The 22,143-nt window shown below is 40.1% G+C and overlaps 1 protein-coding gene across 10 annotated transcripts in view; it reads right to left on the reverse strand.

Annotated features, from left to right (window-relative positions):
- adgrb3 (adhesion G protein-coupled receptor B3) overlaps positions 1–22,143 on the reverse strand; it is a 335,139-nt gene that overhangs the window by 15,631 nt on the left and 297,365 nt on the right. For 7 of the 10 annotated variants that reach the window (XM_036960949.1, XM_036960942.1, XM_036960944.1 and 4 more), the window contains 6 exons: positions 17,098–17,183; positions 13,697–13,795; positions 9,954–10,125; positions 7,599–7,712; positions 6,987–7,076; positions 2,914–2,953 (listed from right to left, as the gene is read on the reverse strand). In XM_036960949.1, coding sequence (XP_036816844.1) covers positions 2,914–2,953; positions 6,987–7,076; positions 7,599–7,712; positions 9,954–10,125; positions 13,697–13,795; positions 17,098–17,183 — 601 coding nt within the window. The remainder of the gene's footprint in view (positions 1–2,913; positions 2,954–6,986; positions 7,077–7,598; positions 7,713–9,953; positions 10,126–13,696; positions 13,796–17,097; positions 17,184–22,143) is intronic. The other 3 variants (XM_036960951.1, XM_036960950.1, XM_036960948.1) reach the window with 1 other exon arrangement.

Raw genomic sequence — 22,143 nt, forward strand, 5'->3', positions numbered from 1 at the left:
GGGCGGCAGGTAGGCTAGTGGTTAGAGCAGTGGGCCAGTAACCAAAAAGTTGCTACATCAAATCCTCGAGCTGACATGGTAAAAACCTGTCGTTCTGCTCCTGAACAAGGCAGTTAATCCACTGTTCCTAGGCTGTAGTTGTAAATAAGATATTTTTCTTAACTGACTTGCCTAGTCAATTACATGTTTAAAAAATAAACCCTAAGTTGGCAAGGGGAGCAATGTCACCATGGAAAATGTCTTCACTTCACTGTCATTGGTGAACAACAAGCTCGAAAGGAAAACAAGTCTGGCAGGCACTATGAACAAAGTGAGTCAGGAGCTCCCTCCCTCTGTGCAAAAATAAGGCACTGGCACAGCCGTGGTGTTGTGGTACAACGGTGTGGAAGAATGACAAGACGAATGGACACAATAAAGAGAAAACCAGAGACTATTACCAACTACAACCAAACAAAGCCATGTCAAAGTGAGTCAAGCAAGTGAAAGGTACTCAAAGTGTGGTTATTGTCAGGACAAGGAATAACAGATAAATTAAATCCAACTGATGTGAAAAGTACTCAAAGTGTGTTTATTGTCAGGACAAGGAATAACAGCTAAATTAAATCCAACTGATGCTGTTGCGTGAAGATGTACACAAGAACGAGCTGACAATAATTTGATTATTTTTTAAAACTTCTATTCATTATAATGCCTTTACTGCTTTTGTGCCGAGTTTCACAATTTATCAAGGCCTTATGATGATGTTGAGGCTACTGTTGTTTTCATCAAGGCCTTATGATGATGTTGAGGCTACTGTTGTTTTCATCAAGGCCTTGTGATGATGTTGAGGCTACTGATGTTTTCATCAAGGCCTTATGATGATGTTGAGGCTACTGTTGTTTTCATCAAGGCCTTATGATGATGTCGAGGCTACTGTTGTTTTCATCAAGGCCTTATGATGATGTTGAGGCTACTGATGTTTTCATCAAGGCCTTATGATGATGTCAAGGCTACTGATGTTTTCATCAAGGCCTTATAATGATGTTGAGGCTACTGATGTTTTTTCATCAAGATCTTATGATGATGTTGAGGCTACTGTTGTTTTCATCAAGATCTTATGATGATGAGGCTGTTATCATGTTCAAATGCATATGCATTCTGTTTCACAGTTGTTACAAAGGTACTCCACAAATAAAATGGATTGAACAATTAAATATATATATTTTTACATTTAGCCTACATTTAGCCTAGTAACTTCAACTAATGAAAACGCCATTGTGTTATTTCAAATAGAATACACAAATTGTATTCTACTGTTACCCAAATGTTTATTTTTTTACATTGTTGGGAATGTTGCAGTCAGGCCTCCTGAGTGGCACAGTGGTCTAAGGCACAACATTGCAGTGCTAGCTGTGCCACCAGAGATTCTGGGTTCGAGTCCAGGCTCTGTCACAGCTGACTGTCAGTTAGCCTTAATTCTCTCACAGCATCCAGCCTGTTTGACACAAAGCTATTTTCCACATTTTAGACCACTTTTTTTCTCAGGCCTCCGTCGATTTAGTCACCCAAATCTTCACCATCCTACAAGGGTAAAAACTCAAATCTTCACCATCCTACAAGGGTAAAAACTCAAATCTTCACCATCCTACAAGGGTAAAAACTCAAATCTTCACCATCCTACAAGGGTAAAAACTCAAATCTTCACCATCCTACAAGGGTAAAAACTCAAATCTTCACCATCCTACAAGGGTAAAAACTCAAATCTTCACCATCCTACAAGGGTAAAAACTCAAATCTTCACCATCCTACAAGGGTAAAAACTCAAATCTTCACCATCCTACAAGGGTAAAAACTCAAATCTTCACCATCCTACAAGGGTAAAAACTCAAATCTTCACCATCCTACAAGGGTAAAAACTCAAATCTTCACCATCCTACAAAGGTAAAAACTCAAATCTTCACCATCCTACAAGGGTAAAAACTCCAATCTTCACCATCCTACAAGGGTAAAAACTCAAATCTTCACCATCCTACAAGGGTAAAAACTCAAATCTTCACCATCCTACAAGGGTAAAAACTCAAATCTTCACCATCCTACAAGGGTAAAAACTCAAATCTTCACCATCCTACAAGGGTAAAAACTCAAATCTTCACCATCCTACAAGGGTAAAAACTCAAATCTTCACCATCCTACAAGGGTAAAAACTCCAATCAATTTGGAACGGATTATGATAGAGACATGAGGTTAGAACCGTTGGTTTTCCTAGAGGAGTATTTACACAATGAACATTTACCTATTGGTCAAAATATGTGTTTGTGATTGGACACCTTACACACTCTTAAAAACACAATACTTTAAACATGAGTCATCAACAAAACCAATGAAACCAGGGCTACAGTGCAATGCTTTCCCATCGGCCATTTTGTTAATGAACAACAAGTACAAAGGGATGTTTAAAATGATAAGCGCTGTCATTATTATTCAAATTCACAACTCTCCCACTCTATCTTACCCTTCCCTTTGATATCAAACAATGCGTTTCATCCCACACAGAAAGCTAGCCGGCTTTCTGACACCTAACAAATTCTCTTTTTTCACTGAAGCCTCCCCTTATCACTCCTCGCCTGGGTCCCAAATGGCACCCCTATTCCCTTTATAGTGTGACCTGTGACCAGGGCCCATGGGTAAAGTAGTGAACTATATAGGGAATAGGGTTCCATTTGGGATGCAAGCCTGTTCTCACATCAAATGGGTCTGTTTTGATAATTAAGCCAGAAGGCGTCCAGTGTGGATAGGGGGCTGTTACACAATCTGGGAAGTTATTTGATGTTGCTTTTACCCCCGTTGTGTCTAACCTCTTTTTAGGGCTTTAATTTCAATAGGCAATGTGGTCAGGAGCTCATTCATTGAACGTGACACCTGTCTGTTTGTTACCTGATCGACAGGCGATGTCAACGTCTTTCTCAAAGTCCGTCTGTTGGGAGAGAAAAGACAACAGTGGTGAAAATACAGTCAGACATAGATGTAGACATAGATATAGACAGATGTAGACATAGATGTAGACATAGATGTAGACAGAGATGTAGACATAGATGTAGACATAGATGTAGACATAGATGTAGACAGATGTAGACATAGATGTAGACATAGATGTAGACATAGATGTAGACAGAGATGCAGACATAGATGTAGATGTAGACATAGATGTAGACATAGATGTAGACATAGATGTAGACATAGATGTAGACACAGATGTAGACATAGATGTAGACATAGATGTAGACAGAGATGTAGACATAGATATAGACATAGATGTAGACATAGATGTAGACATAGACATAGATGTAGACATAGATGTAGACATAGATATAGACATAGATGTAGACATAGATGTAGACATAGATGTAGACACAGATGTAGACATAGATGTAGACATAGATGTAGACAGAGATGTAGACATAGATATAGACATAGATGTAGACATAGATGTAGACATAGACATAGATGTAGACATAGATGTAGACATAGATGTAGACATAGATGTAGACATAGATGTAGACAGATGTAGACATAGATGTAGACATAGATGTAGACACCGATGTAGACATAGATGTAGACATAGATGTAGACATAGATGTAGACAGATGTAGACATAGATGTAGACATAGATGTAGACATAGATGTACACATAGATGTAGACATAGATGTAGACAGATGTAGACATAGATGTAGACATAGATGTAGACATAGATGTAGACATAGATATAGACATAGATGTAGACATAGATGTAGACATAGATGTAGACAGATGTAGACATAGATGTAGACATAGATGTAGACATAGATGTAGACATAGATGTAGACAGATGTAGACATAGATGTAGACATAGATGTCGACATAGATGTAGACAGATGTAGACATAGATGTAGACATAGATATAGACGTAGACATAGATGTAGACATAGATGTAGACATAGATGTAGACATAGATGTAGATGTAGACATAGATGTAGACAGATGTAGACATAGATATAGACATAGATGTAGACATAGATGTAGACATAGATGTAGACATAGATGTAGACATAGATGTAGATGTAGACATAGATGTAGACATAGATATAGACATAGATGTAGACATAGATGTAGACATAGATGTAGACATAGATATAGACATAGATGTAGACATAGATGTAGACATAGATGTAGACATAGATGTAGATGTAGACATAGATGTAGACATAGATGTAGACAGATGTAGACATAGATATAGACATAGATGTAGACATAGATGTAGACATAGATGTAGACATAGATGTAGACGTAGATGTAGATGTAGACATAGATGTAGACATAGATATAGACATAGATGTAGACATAGACATAGATGTAGACATAGATGTAGACATAGATGTAGACATAGATGTAGACATAGATGTAGACGTAGACATAGATGTAGACATAGATGTAGATGTAGACATAGATGTAGACATAGATATAGACATAGATGTAGACATAGACATAGATGTAGACATAGATGTAGACATAGATGTAGACATAGATGTAGACATAGATGTAGACGTAGACATAGATGTAGACATAGATGTAGACATAGATGTAGACATAGATGTCAGCATTGACACAACACAATATGTCACATATTGTGACACTGCCACAAGTGTGAGGTAATAGCACAAACTCTTGTATTTTCCTTTTCATGCTGTTACATTATATTATGTATTAGTTATGAATCTGTTATGTTATGAATCTGTTATGTTATGAATCTGTTATGTATCTGTTATGTTATGTATCTGTTATGTTATGAATCTGTTATGTATCTGTTATGTTATGTATCTGTTATGTATCTGTTATGTTATGAATCTGTTATGTTATGTATCTGTTATGTATCTGTTATGTTATGTATCTGTTATGTATCTGTTATGTTATGTATCTGTTATGTATCTGTTATGTTATGTATCTGTTATGTTATGAATCTGTTATGTTATGAATCTGTTATGTTATGTATCTGTTATGTATCTGTTATGTTATGTATCTGTTATGTTATGTATATGTTATGTTATGTATCTGTTATGTTATATATCTGTTATGTATCTGTTATGTTATGTATCTGTTATGTTATATATCTGTTATATTATGTATCTGTTTTGTATCTGTTATGTTATGAATCTGTTATGTTATGTATCGGTTATATTATGTATCTGTTATATTATATATCTGTTATGTATCTGTTATGTTATGTATATGTTATGTTATGTATCTGTTATGTTATGCATCTGCCAGTTCTTTTTGCCTTATTTGCACATTTTGCTAGACTATCCCTTTAATAGGGCTTGTCCCTTTAAGAAAAAAGTAGCAGTTTGGGGAAATGTTTGGCGTGTAACTGGCTGAGGTTCTATTTGTGTGGAAAACTTTTTAAGCACAGGAGGCTGCTGAGTGGAGGCCAGCTTATAATAATAGCTGGAATGGATTAAATGGAATGGCATCAAACACAAGGAATCCATGTGTTTGATGTGTTGGATACCAATCCATAAATTCCGTTCCATCCATTACTAATAGCCCATCCTCAGTTAAGGAGCCACCTGTTCTTTTAAGCAACCTAGATCTATCCATTCCAGGGAATTCTTTTAGTTTGTTATTGTTGATTTTTACTCCTATTTGTAAGATGAGCAGAGCTGTTGTGAGGAAATCTACCCAGGGTCGGATTTCCCTCTCCCTCAACCATCCGGTGAGATCTATCCTGCTGATTGGATTTTTATTTGAAAGACTTGGATTTTTGCATTTTGAAGGGGGATTTCTTATTTTGACTTTTTCATTGACTTTCGGACTATTTTTCATTGGGATTCTATTTGGGATTTAGACTTCCTGAACTTGATTTTGTGTCTATTTGAATTGGTTTTGTGAAATGATACACATACTATGACCATATGCTTATGTTGCTCACTGTATTCATTTAGTCTGTCTTGCCTTGGTCACCCTCATATAAACACAGCATTTCTTTTAACCTTAATACTGTAGCTTGGTTTGAGATCCGAGATGATTGTTACACTATGACATCATAAAAGAAACCTAGAACAACTCCAGCCACATGCAGTGTTGAGATGAATGAAGTCAATAGAACAATCCCAATAACAAGCTCTTTTGACATCTGATTTAACATGTCATCTTTATATAGGAGGAGTTTCATTGCATCTATCTATTTCCTTTCCCTGTTTGGGTCAGTTACTGTCAACTTAATGGTCCTATTCTCCCTGCTCCGTTCCCAACTATATAGCAACACGCCTGCATATAACAGGGAATTTGTAACACTAAAACAACGATTGGGAACGAATCACTGTTTGTTCTCTGCAAATTATTCTATTGAACCGGGGGCACTCCGACAGCCAACACACCATTCTACAACAGTGGAAATTAATTCAATCTGTGTAGGAGGATATTAGAATACAACGTTGGGTAGATCAGACGATAGTTATGATGAGCGAAGGTCGTTGGCAGTTGGCGTTCTGCTGGATCAAGAGATTTGGTGTGGCGTTACAAAGGTCATTCAAACAACTGGTGCTTTATTACTGTGTGTGTGCGTGTGTGCGTGCGTGCGTGCGTGCGTGCGTGCATACGTGCGTGTGTGTGACAATGGAGAGGGGGCTTGGTAAAATGATGAAAATTGACGCTTGACGAAAGTGACAAATGAGTTTAATCAAAATGAATCCAGGAAGTTGGAAAATGGATCTCATTTATTAAAGTGTGTGTGTGTATGCTTGTGCATGTGTGTGATCTGTTACAGGGGCCAGGGCCACGTGTTGGTCTACACTGTGAGTAATTACAGTTGAACTAAAGCAGCTACAGTATTTGTAAAGATGGGTAACAATGCCTCATCCAGCCCAACCAGCAGATTTGGAATTTCAGTTTACTTCCTTAATTGACTGAATTGAAATGGAATGGATCCCAACCCTGCTATGAAGGCTTGTCTTGAGGGTTTGTAATACTATACCCTTTTCACACTGAGCTGAGCCAAGGCGATCCCTGCCGAGCCGTACTGCCCTGGCCTGGTTAGGCATCCACCACAGTTGCTGGAAACATACTGGAAAGGACAATGTGAAAAGAATGTCTCCTAGCCAGAGCCAGCACAGTACGGTTCAGTTCAACCCTATAGTGTGAATCAGCTGTTAGAAGCAAATCCTAACCTCCATTTAAGTGGAATTTTTACTTGGGTTGTGTCCCAAATGGCACCCTATTCCCCATTGGCCCTGGTCAAAAATAGTGCACTATATAGGGAATAGGGTGCCATTTCAGACTTAGTCTCATTGACATCAATTCACATTTTACTCGTGATCATGTGGATGTGCTCCTTTGTTTCAAATATAAAAGCAGGTATAGGCTTTGGTTGAGCACAGAGGAGGCTGGTGAGGGGAGGACGGTACATATAATGGATGGAATGAATGAACTGGAATGGTATTAAACACATGGAAACCAGGTGTTTGATGTGTTTGAGTCCATTCCATTTCTTTCTGTTCCTGCCATTACCCCGAGCCCGTCCTCCCCATTGAAAATGCAAACCAGCCACCACTGGGTTGAGGGTTATACAGTACTGGTGATGTCGTACCATAATCTGAGCATGACCATTGGGGAAAGTTCCAGTGTTGTCAGCGTTGAGGGGGTCCTGACAGTTTCTGGGGTCCTGACAGTTTCTGAGACGACATCTGAAAGCATCTTGGACCTGGGGAAAGCGAAGCAACATAGAAGTAGTATTAGACACTTGACATTTTAGTTTCTGACAGGCTATGGCCAAGACAGTAGAGAGTAAAAACATCCTCTACTGTTCCTGCTGTAACCTCTTGACCTTGCTCACAGTGATTACAGCTACAGATTAATTACAGGGGGGGGGGGGGGGGGGGGGGGGGGGGGGGCAGGTTAACAGGAAAGTGATGTACAGGGCCTTGCAAAAGTATTCATCCCCCTTGGCGTTTTTCCTACTTTGTTGCATTACAACCTGTAATTTAAATAGATTTTTATTTGGATTTCATGTAATGGACATACACAAAACATTGCAAATTGGTGAATTGAAATGAAAAAAATATGAAGCTATGAAGCCCCTATATAAGATCTGGTGCAACCAATTACCTTCAGAAGTCACATAATTAGTTAAATAAAGTCCACATGTGTGCAATTTAAGTGTCATATGATCTGTCACATGATCCCTGTTCTGAAGGCCCCAGAGTCGGCAACACCACTAAGCAAGGGGCACCACCAAGCAAGTGGAACCATGAAGATCAAGGAGCTCTCCAAACAGGTCCGGGACAAAGTTTTGGAGAAGTACAGATCATGGTTGGGTTATAAAATAATATCCCAAACTTCGAACATCCCACGGAGCACCATTAAATCCATTATTAAAAAATGGAAAGAATATGGCACCACAACAAACCTGCCAAGAGAGAGCCGCCCACCAAAACTCACAGACCAGGCAAGGAGGGCATTAATCAGAGAGGCAACAAAGAGACCAAAGATAACCCTGAAGGAGCTGCAAAGCTCCACAGCGGAGATTGGAGTATCTGTCCATAAGACCACTTTAAGCTGTACACTCCACAGAGCTGGGCTTTATGGAAGACTGGCTAGAAAAAAGCCATTGCTTAAAGAGAAAAATAAGCAAACATGTTTGATGTTCACCAAAAGGCATGTGGGGGACTCCCCAAACATATGGAAGAAGGTATTCTGGTCAGAAGAGACTAAAATTTAGCTTTTTGACCATCAAGGAAAACACTATGTCTGGCACAAACCCAACACCTCTCATCATCCTGAGAACCCCATCCACACAGTGAAGCATGGTGGTGGCAGCAACATGCTGTGGGGATGTTTTTAATTGGCAGGGACTGGGAAACTGGTCAGAATTGAAGGAATGATGGGTGGCTCTAAATACAAGGAAATTCTTGCTTCAGCCTTCCAGAGATTTGAGACTGCTAAAGCAACACTCGAGTGGGGAAACATTTAAATGTCTTGGAATGGCCTAGTCAAAGCCCAGACCTCAATCCAATTGAGAATCTGTGGTATGACTTAAAGATTGTTGTACACCAGCGGAACCCAACCAACTTGAAAGAGCTGGAGCAGTTTTCCCTTGAAGAATGGGCAAAAATCCAGGTGGATAGATGTGTATAGAGACATACCCCAAGAGACTTGCAGATATAATTGCTGCAAAAGCTCTACAAAGTATTGACTTTAGGGGGGTGAATAGTTATGCACACTCAAATGTTCTATTTTTTTGTCTTATTTCTTGTTTGTTTCACAATAAAACATATTTTGCATCATCAAAGTGGTAGGCATGTTGTGTAAATAAAATGATACAACCCCCCAAAAAATATATTTTAATTCCAGGTTGTAAGGCAACAAAATAGGAAAAATGCCAAAGGGGGTGAATACTTTCGCAAGTCACTGTAAACAAAACATCTGGAATTAATCTGGGCCAGATCACTAATCTCCTAATAAATACTGTAGTTAGGGCCAAATGGGAAACATGAAGTATGTGTGTGTGTGTGGCCACAAGAGATGAGAGGGATTAAACATGTTTAAGGGTCAACAAAACGTTGTGACACAGGGCCATGTTCATTTGGCACCAAGTGTAAAATGGGGTGATTCTATCTGAATTGGTCCAATAAGAAACATTCATTTTTATATCCTGTTGTAAAGTATTTTTGGGGGGGTAATTTTGATATGTTGTGCACTATGAACAGAATCCTACTGAAAGAGTATCCCATTATCACCAACCCATACATACCTCCCCTTGTCCTTCCCTCACTTCCCCAAGACCTCTTTCTCCCTCTCCCTCCTCTCCCCCTCACCATTCCTCACTTCCCCAATACTTCCCTCTCCCCCTCTCCCTCTCCCCCTCTCCCTCTCCCTCTCCTTCCCCAATACCTCCCTCTCCTCCCTCTCCCTCCTCTCTCCCTCTTCCCTCTCTCTTCCTTACCTCTTTCCTCAGGATACAGTGCACCATGACGATGACAAAGCCCTGCAACGAGTCGAAGACAGAGAAGAGGATCTGAAATAGGATGGAGCGCTTGTCTGTCATGGCCAGCACCGCAGACATCCAGGTCAGAGCCAGCAGAGGCAGAACCACACAGGAACTCCACAGAGAGGCCCTGACAGAGGTAGGGAGAGAGGAGGAAAGGATAGAGGGGGCGGGAGAGGGGGGAAGGGAGGGGAGAGAGTGGGCGGGAGAGGGGCAAGGGAAGGAGAGGGTGGGAGAGGGGAAACAGGGGGAGACAAGGGATAGAGGTTAACCTGGCACACATCAGATCACATAAGACATTACTGCCTGGCCAGACTACTACAGTGGTCTTTCTTGTAGATAGAAGACATTACTGCCTGGCCAGACTATTAGTGGTCTTTCTTGTAGATAGAATACATTACTGCTGGCCAGACTATTACAGTGGTCTTTCTTGTAGACAGAAGACATTACTGCCTGGCCAGACTACTACAGTGGTCTTTCTTGTAGACAGAAGACATTACTGCCTGGCCAGACTACTACAGTGGTCTTTCTTGTAAATAGAAGACATTACTGCCTGGCCAGACTGCTACAGTGGTCTTTTTTGTAGATATAATACATTACTGCCTGGCCAGACTATTACAGTGGTCTTTCTTGTAGACAGAAGACATTACTGCCTGGCCAGACTATTACAGTGGTCTTTCTTGTAGACAGAAGACATTACTGCCTGGCCAGACTACTACAGTGCTTTCTTGTAGATAGAATACATTACTGCCTGGCCAGACTACTACAGTGGTCTTTCTTGTAGATCTAAGACATTACTGCCTGGCCAGACTACTACAGTGGTCTTTCTTGTAGATAGAAGACATTACTGCCTGGCCAGACTATTACAGTGGTCTTTCTTGTAGATAGAATACATTACTGCCTGGCCAGACTATTACAGTGGACTTTCTTGTAGACAGAAGACATTACTGCCTGGCCAGACTACTACAGTGGTCTTTCTTGTAGACAGAAGACATTACTGCCTGGCCAGACTACTACAGTGGTCTTTCTTGTAGATAGAATACATTACTGCCTGGCCAGACTATTACAGTGGTCTTTCTTGTAGACAGAAGACATTACTGCCTGGCCAGACTACTACAGTGCTTTCTTGTAGATATAATACATTACTGCCTGGCCAGACTACTACAGTGGTCTTTCTTGTAGATAGAATACATTACTGCCTGGCCAGACTACTACAGTGGTCTTTCTTGTAGATAGAATACATTACTGCCTGGCCAGACTACTACAGTGGTCTTTCTTGTAGATAGAATACATTACTGCCTGGCCAGACTAATGACTCACAAAGCCAGCAGTTCAGTCTACAAATACAAAAGCACCAGAACCATCATCTACTGTGTACCAGATAGTGTTCTGTTGTCTCTCTGGCATGCAAGACATTACTGTCTGACTGCTCAGCACTCTACTACAGGTCTAACATTACTGTCTGACTGACCAGTACTCTACTATAGGTCTAACATTACTGCCTGACTGCCCAGTACTCTACTACAGGTCTAACATTACTGTCTGACTGCCAAGTACTCTACTACAGGTCTAACATTACTGTCTGACTGCCCAGTACTCTACTACAGGTCTAACATTACTGTCTGACTGCCCAGTACTCTACTACAGGTCTAACATTACTGTCTGACTGCCCAGTAATCTACTACAGGTCTAACATTACTGTCTGACTGCCCAGTACTCTACTATAAGGTCTAACATTACTGTCTGACTGCCCAAAAATCTACTATAGGTCTAACATTACTGTCTGACTGCCCAGTACTCTACTATAGGTCTAACAGTACTGTCTGACTGCCCAGTACTCTACTACAGGTCTAACATTACTGTCTGACTACCCAGTACTCTACTACAGGTCTAACATTACTGTCTGACTGCCCAGTACTCTACTATAGGTCTAACATTACTGTCTGACTGCTCAGTACTCTACTACAGGTCTAACATTACTGTCTGACTGCCCAGTACTCTACTACAGGTCTAACATTACTGTCTGACTGCCCAGTACTCTACTACAGGTCTAACATTACTGTCTGACTGCCCAGTAATCTACTACAGGTCGAACATTACTGTCTGACTGCCCAGTACTCTACTACAGGTCTAACATTGCTGTCTGACTGCCCAGTACTCTACTACAGGTCGAACATTACTGTCTGACTGCCCAGTACTCTACTACAGGTCTAACATTATTATCTGACTGCCCAGTACTCTACTATAAGGTCTAACATTACTGTCTGACTGCCCAGTACTCTACTACAGGTCTAACATTACTGTCTGACTGCCCAGTACTCTACTATAAGGTCTAACATTACTGTCTGACTGCCCAGTACTCTACTACAGGTCTAACATGACTGCCTGACTGCCCAGTACTCTACTACAGGTCTAACATTACTGTCTGACTGCCCAGTACTCTACTACAGGTCTAACATTACTGTCTGACTGCCCAGTACTCTACTACAGGTCTAACATTACTGTCTGACTGCCCAGTACTCTACTATAGGTCTAACATTACTGTCTGACTGCTCAGTACTCTACTACAGGTCTAACATTACTGTCTGACTGCCCAGTAATCTACTACAGGTCTAACATTACTGTCTGACTGGTCCAGTACTCTACTACAGGTCTAACATTACTGTCTGACTGCCCAGTACTCTACTACAGGTCTAACATTACTGTCTGACTGCCCAGTACTCTACTACAGGTCTAACATTACTGTCTGACTGCTCAGTAATCTACTATAAGGTCTAACATTACTGTCTGACTGCCCAGTACTCTACTACAGGTCTAACATTACTGTCTGACTGCCCAGTACTCTACTACAGGTCTAACATTACTGTCTGACTGCCCAGTACTCTACTACAGGTCTAACATTACTGTCTGACTGCCCAGTACTCTACTACAGGTCTAATATTACTGTCTGACTGCCCAGTACTCTACTACAGGTCTATATGTTACTGTCTGACTGCCCAGTACTCTACTACAGGTCTAACATTACTGTCTGACTGCCCAGTACTCTACTACAGGTCTAACATTACTGTCTGACTGCCCAGTACTCTACTACAGGTCTAACATTACTGTCTGACTGCCCAGTAATCTACTACAGGTCTAACATTACTCTCTGACTGCCCAGTACTCTACTACAGGTCTAACATTACTGTCTGACTGCCCAGTACTCTACTACAGGTCTAACATTACTGTCTGACTGCCCAGTACTCTACTACAGGTCTAACATTACTGTCTGACTGGCCAGTACTCTACTGCAGGTCTAACATTACTATCTGATTGCCCAGTACTCTACTATAGGTCTAACATTACTGTCTGACTGCCCAGTACTCTACTATAGGTCTAACATTACTGTCTGACTGCCCAGTACTCTACTACAGGTCTAACATTACTGCCTGACTTCCCAGTACTCTACTACAGGTCTAACATTACTGTCTGACTGACCAGTACTCTGCTACAGGTCTAACATTACTGTCTGACTGCCCAGTACTCTACTACAGGTCTAACATTAGCTATCTACGCAAGGACACATTTTCTGTCCTGTTTATTCTCTGTAGATTTTCCAAGGTCTTGGTCCAGACACACACACACACACACACAAGCACACACACAGTTAATCTCATGAATTCCCAGTGCCAGGCATCGATGTCCTGTAAGAGAGAACTTACATGGCATTACTGGCTGTAGTTGCAGAGAGAGCAGTGGTGGACACCACACCACATTTGGCACATTTCAGAGTTAACCCTGTATGGGGCTCGTTCATCGGTCTGTGGGACAACAAACAACAAAACAACAGGAAATAGTGTTTAGTGAAGAAGTAGCACTATGACTAGCATAGCATTCCTTCTGTTCTCTCATACAACATGTGGACACTAGTGATGACAGTAGTGAAGAAGTAGCACTATGACTAGCATAGCATTCCTTCTGTTCTCTCATACAACATGTGGACACTAGTGATGACAGTAGTGAAGAAGCAGCACTACACCATCCCAACGTTCTCTATCATATTAGCAGAATCTAGGGCCAATTTGTCCGTGTTTTTAACCCTTGTGTGGTGTTCATGCTATTCACCCAATGTTCACGGGTCTGACGGGTCACACAACATTTTGGGGTTATAAAACAATACAGCCATAACAATTTATATAAACATACTTAATAATTCATACTTAGATGTTGACTTATATCAATTACAAGCAATATAGACAGCATACATGGTTCATATTTGCCATTTAACTCATTTATCCATACAAAAATGTGATTTTTATAAACAAAAATCAATTATAATCAAGACATTGAATAAATCATGTTTATCTTGAACAAATATAAATGAAACAAGGTTTTCATCACAATTGATGTTTATTGCTTTGAACTGAACACATTGGAAGGACACATTTTCCTACAGTATTTTATGGAAATGATAAATGAGCTCCATTGAACACAAATCAAGGCCGGTCTACACACCACATGAGGGACAGAGTTTAACTGTGTGTGTGTTGCAAATGTATTTCTTGCACCATGAGGGATGGTCCTGGGTGTATCTTTATCACATTGGCAGCCATGAGGGATGGTCCTGGGTGTATCTTTATCACATTGGCAGTCATGAGGGGTGGTCCTGGTTGTATCTTTATCACATTGGCAGCCATGAGGGGTGGTCCTGGGTGTATCTTTATCACATTGGCAGTCATGAGGGATGGTCCTGGGTGTATCTTTATCACATTGGCAGCTGGGTGTATTTTTATCACATTGGCAGTCATGAGGGGTGGTCCTGGGTGTATCTTTATCACATTGGCAGTCATGAGGGGTGGTCCTGGGTGTATCTTTATCACATTGGCAGTCATGAGGGGTGGTCCTGGGTGTATCTTTATCACATTGGCAGTCATGAGGGGTGGTCCATTCCTTGGACAAGAAGGACCATTCAATTTAAAAAAAATGTGACATCCATATTTCTCCTCCTGTAGGTTACTGACGGACTGGTCCTGGGTATGGTTGGCTGCTGACGGACTGGTCCTGGGTATGGTTGGCTGCTGACGGACTGGTCCTGGGTATGGTTGGCTGCTGACGGACTGGTCCTGGGTATGGTTGGCTGCTGACGGACTGGTCCTGGGTATGGTTGGCTGCTGACGGACTGGTCCTGGGTATGGTTGGCTGCTGACGGACTGGTCCTGGGGCTGGTTTCTGAAGGGCTGGTCCTGGTCCTGGTTGCTGACGGGCTGGTCCTGGAGCTGGTTGGTTGCTGAAGGGCTGTTCCTTGGACTGGTTGCTGAAGGGCTGGTCCTGGGGCTGGTTGGTTGCTGAAGGGCTGGTCCTGGGGCTGGTTGCTGACAGGCTGGTCCTGGTTGCTGACGGGCTGGTCCTGGGGCTGGTTGCTGATGGGCTGGTCCTGGGGCTGGTTGCTGACGGGCTGGTCCTGGGGCTGGTTGCTGACGGGCTGGTTCTGGGGCTGGTTGCTGACGGGCTGGTCCTGGGGCTGGTTGCTGACGGGCTGGTCCTGGGGCTGATTGCTGACGGGCTGGTCCTGGGGCTGGTTGCTGACAGGTTGGTCCTGGGGCTGGTTGCTGACGGGCTGGTCCTGGGGCTGGCTGAGGGTCAATCTCATCCTATTCTTCCAACTCACTGTCAGACTCTGAATTGACAGAGACATGATCCTCATATTCTGAAAATGCTTCATCTTCCAAAGTGGAAAACACTCTTTCCACACCATCTTTTCTCTCTGCAAACATTATTTAGAAGTCTCTCTGAGCAGAGATAATTTTTGCCTTACTGATTCATTGTGGTAATGAGCCACACATGCAAAGCTATTTCTCTGTTGTGTTCCTCACCCAATTTGCACCTGGCTGGGGGAGAGTTTGGAAAAATGTTGTTTTTTTGACAATGTATCGAAATAATGTATCAAAATAATATGTTGTAATAACATCGTGCAGGTTCCCGCAAGACTTGCCAAGTTAAAGGTTAAATAAAAAAATACAATAAATAAATGTATTGTGTAGTTTCACAGTGTGCACTCAATAAAAAGGTGTTCTTTTACATGTTCTTCACAGAAAATGAGCCAATGCCAACGAGTCCAGATTGAAAAAATAATTAATTGCATTTTTCATTTAGTAAACACTGAAAATGGGCCCCACAGACCTCAACACCACACAAGGGTTAAGGAAAAACAGTAGCACCCACAACTTTTCATGTTAGCAGTTTCCAGACAGACATGGCCAATGTTAGCGTGGGTGTTGTAGAGGGCTTTGGGATTAACACGCATCAAGATGACGACATAAAATTACGTTAGTGACAAAAACATCACTAGGAATGGCATCCCAACTTTCTGTATCACACTAGTAGTAGTCAGGCAGGGCCAAAGTGTTCTAAAAACACATGACATAAGGCTGGTTTACAGTAGATCTAAGGACTGTCTGTGGACAGTTGTCACATTCTAGTGGTCTACAGACATGTTGTTAGACTGAGTATAAACCAGTCTTTATGTGGGGCTGTTTATGCTGGTGTACCAACCCACAAGAAGACGACAGAAAATAACTCATTCCAGCTCTGTATCTCGTTAGTAGTAGTCAGGGCCAATCTGGGGACCTGTGGGTGGTGGGCGTTTTAAACTATTTTCATTATGGACTGATTCTGCCACGTCTCCCCCTACTCTCCACACACACACACACACGTTGTCTCCCCCAGAGAGATGTGACCTCTTTATGTTGATGCCTCTAATGTTCTCCCATCAGACATAGTAAAGAACGAGGCCTAATCTCCATATGGAAAATGAAGAGATTCAGAGGGTCTGTGTGAATGTGTGGTGAGGAGGAGTCAGACTACGATGTATACTAAAGGACTGGAGAAGTAGACCACTGCAGATCTTAAGACTATACAGTCAACACTCCAGCCAACACGGAGTAGTTCAATGTCCATATAAGGAAGTATAACTAAATAAGGAATAACTAGTTGCTGTCTGTCTTTGTTGTGTATCACGATGTATTGTATAAGTAGGTGCTCTCTTACCCAGCTGCTTCAGACATACTACAGGTCATAGAAATAGAATAGAGATTCTATATCTTTGCTGTAGGTGGTTTCTTACCCAGCTCGATGCTTCGGCTTCTTCTCCAGAATCCCGTCTCTGGAGACCAGCTTGTTGAACACCAGGATACCAATCACCATGTTGACCTGTTCATAGAGAAGGAACACCTTCACATATATATTCATATACCTGAGGGAAACCTGAATATATTTAGTCATAAACCTGAAGGAAACCTGAATATATACGGTATAGTCATGTACCTGAGGGAATCTTGAATATATTTAGTCATATACCTGAGGGAATCTTGAATATATTTAGTCATATACCTGAGGGAATCTTGAATATATTTAGTCATGTACCTGAGGGAATCTTGAATATATTTAGTCATGTACCTGAGGGAATCTTGAATATATTTAGTCATGTACCTGAGGGAATCTTGAATATATTTAGTCATATACCTGAGGGAAACCTGAATATATTTAGTCATATACCTGAAGGAAACCTGAATATATTTTGTCATATACCTGAAGAAAACCTGAATATATACTGTATAGTCATGTACCTGAGGGAAACCTGAATATATTTAGTCATATACCTGAAGGAAACCTGAATATATTTAGTCATAAACCTGAAGGAAACCTGAATATATACTGTATAGTCATGTACCTGAGGGAAACCTGAATATATACTGTATATTCATGTACCTGAGGGAAACCTGAATATATTTAGTCATATACCTGAAGGAAACCTGAATATATTTAGTCATAAACCTGAAGGAAACCTGAATATATTTAGTCATAAACCTGAGGGAAACCTGAATATATTTAGTCATGTACCTGAGGGAAACCTGAATATATTTAGTCATATACCTGAAGGAAACCTGAATATATTTAGTCATAAACCTGAAGGAAACCTGAATATATACTGTATAGTCATGTACCTGAGGGAAACCTGAATATATTTAGTCATAAACCTGAAGGAAACCTGAATATATACTGTATAGTCATGTACCTGAGGGAAACCTGAATATATACTGTATAGTCATGTACCTGAGGGAAACCTGAATATATTTAGTCATAAACCTGATGGAAACCTGAATATATACTGTATAGTCATGTACCTGAGGGAAACCTGAATATATACTGTATAGTCATGTACCTGAGGGAAACCTGAATATATTTAGTCATATACCTGAGGGAAACCTGAATATATTTAGTCATAAACCTGAAGGAAACCTGAATATATTTAGTCATAAACCTGAAGGAAACCTGAATATATACTGTATAGTCATATACCTGAGGGAAACCTGAATATATTTAGTCATATACCTGAGGGAAACCTGAATATATACTGTATAGTCATGTACCTGAGGGAAACCTGAATATATACTGTATAGTCATGTACCCGAAGGAAACCTGAATATATTTAGTCATAAACCTGAAGGAAACCTGAATATATTTAGTCATGTACCTGAGGGAAACCTGAATATATTTAGTCATATACCTGAGGGAATCTTGAATATATTTAGTCATATACCTGAGGGAAACCTGAATATATTTAGTCATAAACCTGAAGGAAACCTGAATATATTTAGTCATAAACCTGAAGGAAACCTGAATATATACTGTATAGTCATATACCTGAGGGAAACCTGAATATATTTAGTCATATACCTGAGGGAAACCTGAATATATACTGTATAGTCATGTACCTGAGGGAAACCTGAATATATACTGTATATTCATGTACCTGAGGGAAACCTGAATATATTTAGTCATATACCTGAAGGAAACCTGAATATATTTAGTCATAAACCTGAAGGAAACCTGAATATATTTAGTCATAAACCTGAGGGAAACCTGAATATATTTAGTCATGTACCTGAGGGAAACCTGAATATATTTAGTCATATACCTGAAGGAAACCTGAATAAATTTAGTCATAAACCTGAAGGAAACCTGAATATATACTGTATAGTCATGTACCTGAGGGAAACCTGAATATATTTAGTCATAAACCTGAAGGAAACCTGAATATATACTGTATAGTCATGTACCTGAGGGAAACCTGAATATATACTGTATAGTCATGTACCTGAGGGAAACCTGAATATATTTAGTCATAAACCTGATGGAAACCTGAATATATACTGTATAGTCATGTACCTGAGGGAAACCTGAATATATACTGTATAGTCATGTACCTGAGGGAAACCTGAATATATTTAGTCATATACCTGAGGGAAACCTGAATATATTTAGTCATAAACCTGAAGGAAACCTGAATATATTTAGTCATAAACCTGAAGGAAACCTGAATATATACTGTATAGTCATATACCTGAGGGAAACCTGAATATATTTAGTCATATACCTGAGGGAAACCTGAATATATACTGTATAGTCATGTACCTGAGGGAAACCTGAATATATACTGTATAGTCATGTACCCGAAGGAAACCTGAATATATTTAGTCATAAACCTGAAGGAAACCTGAATATATTTAGTCATGTACCTGAGGGAAACCTGAATATATTTAGTCATATACCTGAGGGAATCTTGAATATATTTAGTCATATACCTGAGGGAAACCTGACTATATTTAGTCATATACCTGAGGGAAAATTGAATATATTTAGTCATATGGGGCTACCGGTTCAAAGCACTGGGCCAGTAACTGAAAGGTTGCCGGTTTGAATCCCAGAGACGAATGAAAACATATAACTAGTTACACTCCCTGATATTCAACTGTTTACAGAGAAAAACAGTGTAACTGGTGGGAATCAGCCTGGCTCTCCCACTCACCAACACAACTCCATTACACTAAGATCACACTGTCAAGGTCTGAAAGGAGACATTTACATTTTCATAGAGGGGGAACAGGGCAGGATTGGGGTCACTTCCATTTCAATAAAGGAAGTAAACAGAAATGTGAATTCCAACTCCAATCCTCCTAATGGAATGGACCCCAGTCCTGGAATAAGGTGAGGGAACAATGTCACATCTAAAGACACTTGTGTACTTTAGGAAAGTTAGCTGCATTAGTATGTCAATAAGATGTTATTATCCTTGTGAAATACAAAAGGTGATTGACATCATTAGTGTACCGTACACATTCTGTCTCTCCTCTATTCTGATCTCTCTCCTCTATTCTGATATCTCTCCTCAATTATGATCTCTCTCCTCTATTATGATCTCCCTCCTCTATTATGATCTCCCTCCTCTATTATGATCTCTCTCATCTATTATGATCTCTCTCCTGTATTATGATCTCTCTCTTCTATTATGATCTCTATCCTCTATTATGATCTCTCTCTTCTATTATGATCTCTCTCCTGTATTATGATCTCTCTCCTGTATTATGATCTCTCTCTTCTATTATGATCTCTCTCTTCTATTATGATCTCTCCTGTATTATGACCTCTCTCTTCTATTATGATCTCTCTCTTCTATTATGATCTCTCTCTTCTATTATGATCTCTCCTCTATTATGATCTCTCTCTTCTATTATGATCTCTCTCTTCTATTATGATCTCTCTCCTGTATTATGATCTCTCTCTTCTATTATGATCTCTCTCTTCTATTATGATCTCTCTCCTGTATTATGATCTCTCTCCTGTATTATGATCTCTCTCTTCTATTATGATCTCTCTCTTCTATTATGATCTCTCCTGTATTATGATCTCTCTCTTCTATTTAGTCATAAACCTGAAGGAAACCTGAATATATTTAGTCATGTACCTGAGGGAAACCTGAATATATTTAGTCATATACCTGAAGGAAACCTGAATATATTTAGTCATAAACCTGAAGGAAACCTGAATATATACTGTATAGTCATGTACCTGAGGGAAACCTGAATAAATTTAGTCATAAACCTGAAGGAAACCTGAATATATACTGCATAGTCATGTACCTGAGGGAAACCTGAATATATACTGTATAGTCATGTACCTGAGGGAAACCTGAATCTCTTCTATTATGATCTCTCTCCTGTATTATGATCTCTCTCCTGTATTATGATCTCTCTCTTCTATTATGATCTCTCTCTTCTATTATGATCTCTCTCTTCTATTATGATCTCTCCTGTATTATGATCTCTCTCTTCTATTATGATCTCTCTCTTCTATTATGATCTCTCTCTTCTATTATGATCTCTCTCTTCTATTATGATCTATCTCCTCAATTATGATCTCTATCCTCTATTATGATCTCTCTATATTATGATCTCTCTATATAATGATCTCTCTATATTATGATCTCTTTCCTCTATTATGATATTTATATATTATGATCTCTCTATATTATGATCTCTCTATATCATGATCTCTCTATATAATGATCTCTCTCCTCTATGATCTCTCTCCTCTATTATGATCTCTCCTCTACTATGATCTCTCTCCTCTATTATGATCTCTCTCCTCTATTATGATCTCTCTATATTATGATCTCTCTCCTCTATTATGATCTCTCTATATAATGATCTCTCTCCTCTATTATGATCTCTCTCCTCTATTATGATCTCTCTATATTATGATCTCTCTATATTATGGTCTCTCTCCTCTATCATGATCTCTCTATATTATGGTCTCTCTCCTCTATTCTTCCTCTCCTCTGTTGTAAAGTGACATCTAGGGCTGTATGGCTTACTCATGGCACTGACATTAAATGTACTAACTCGCAAGACCTGACCTCTATGTTCCCCTCAATCCAACACCAGAGCCTTCAGGGAGGCTTTGTCTGTCTGACAGCAGCTGCTGTTATTTTACAAAGCAAAAGCACCTCCTTAGACAAACAGTAACTCAAACACTAACACCAGATTTGCAATAATTGCCCCTTGTGGGATAAATCAAGTATTTTGAATGTAATTTAATCAGTGCTAACTGCATTGATGAAAAATGTCAAGATTTTGGAAAGAGGCTACACTCTTAGCAAAAAAGCTAGTCCAATAGGATAATTTTTCCTTTTTGGTTCCAGGTAGAACCCTTTTGAGTTCAATGTAGAACCTTCTGCAGAAAGGTTTTTTCAATGGAATCCAAACGGGTTCTTCAAAGGGTTCTCCTATGGGCACAGCCCCAAAAACCTTTTAGGGCCTAGATAGCACCT

Source organism: Oncorhynchus mykiss, chromosome 23 (genome assembly GCF_013265735.2).
Source record: "Oncorhynchus mykiss isolate Arlee chromosome 23, USDA_OmykA_1.1, whole genome shotgun sequence".
Classification (NCBI taxonomy): Eukaryota; Metazoa; Chordata; class Actinopteri; order Salmoniformes; family Salmonidae; genus Oncorhynchus; species Oncorhynchus mykiss.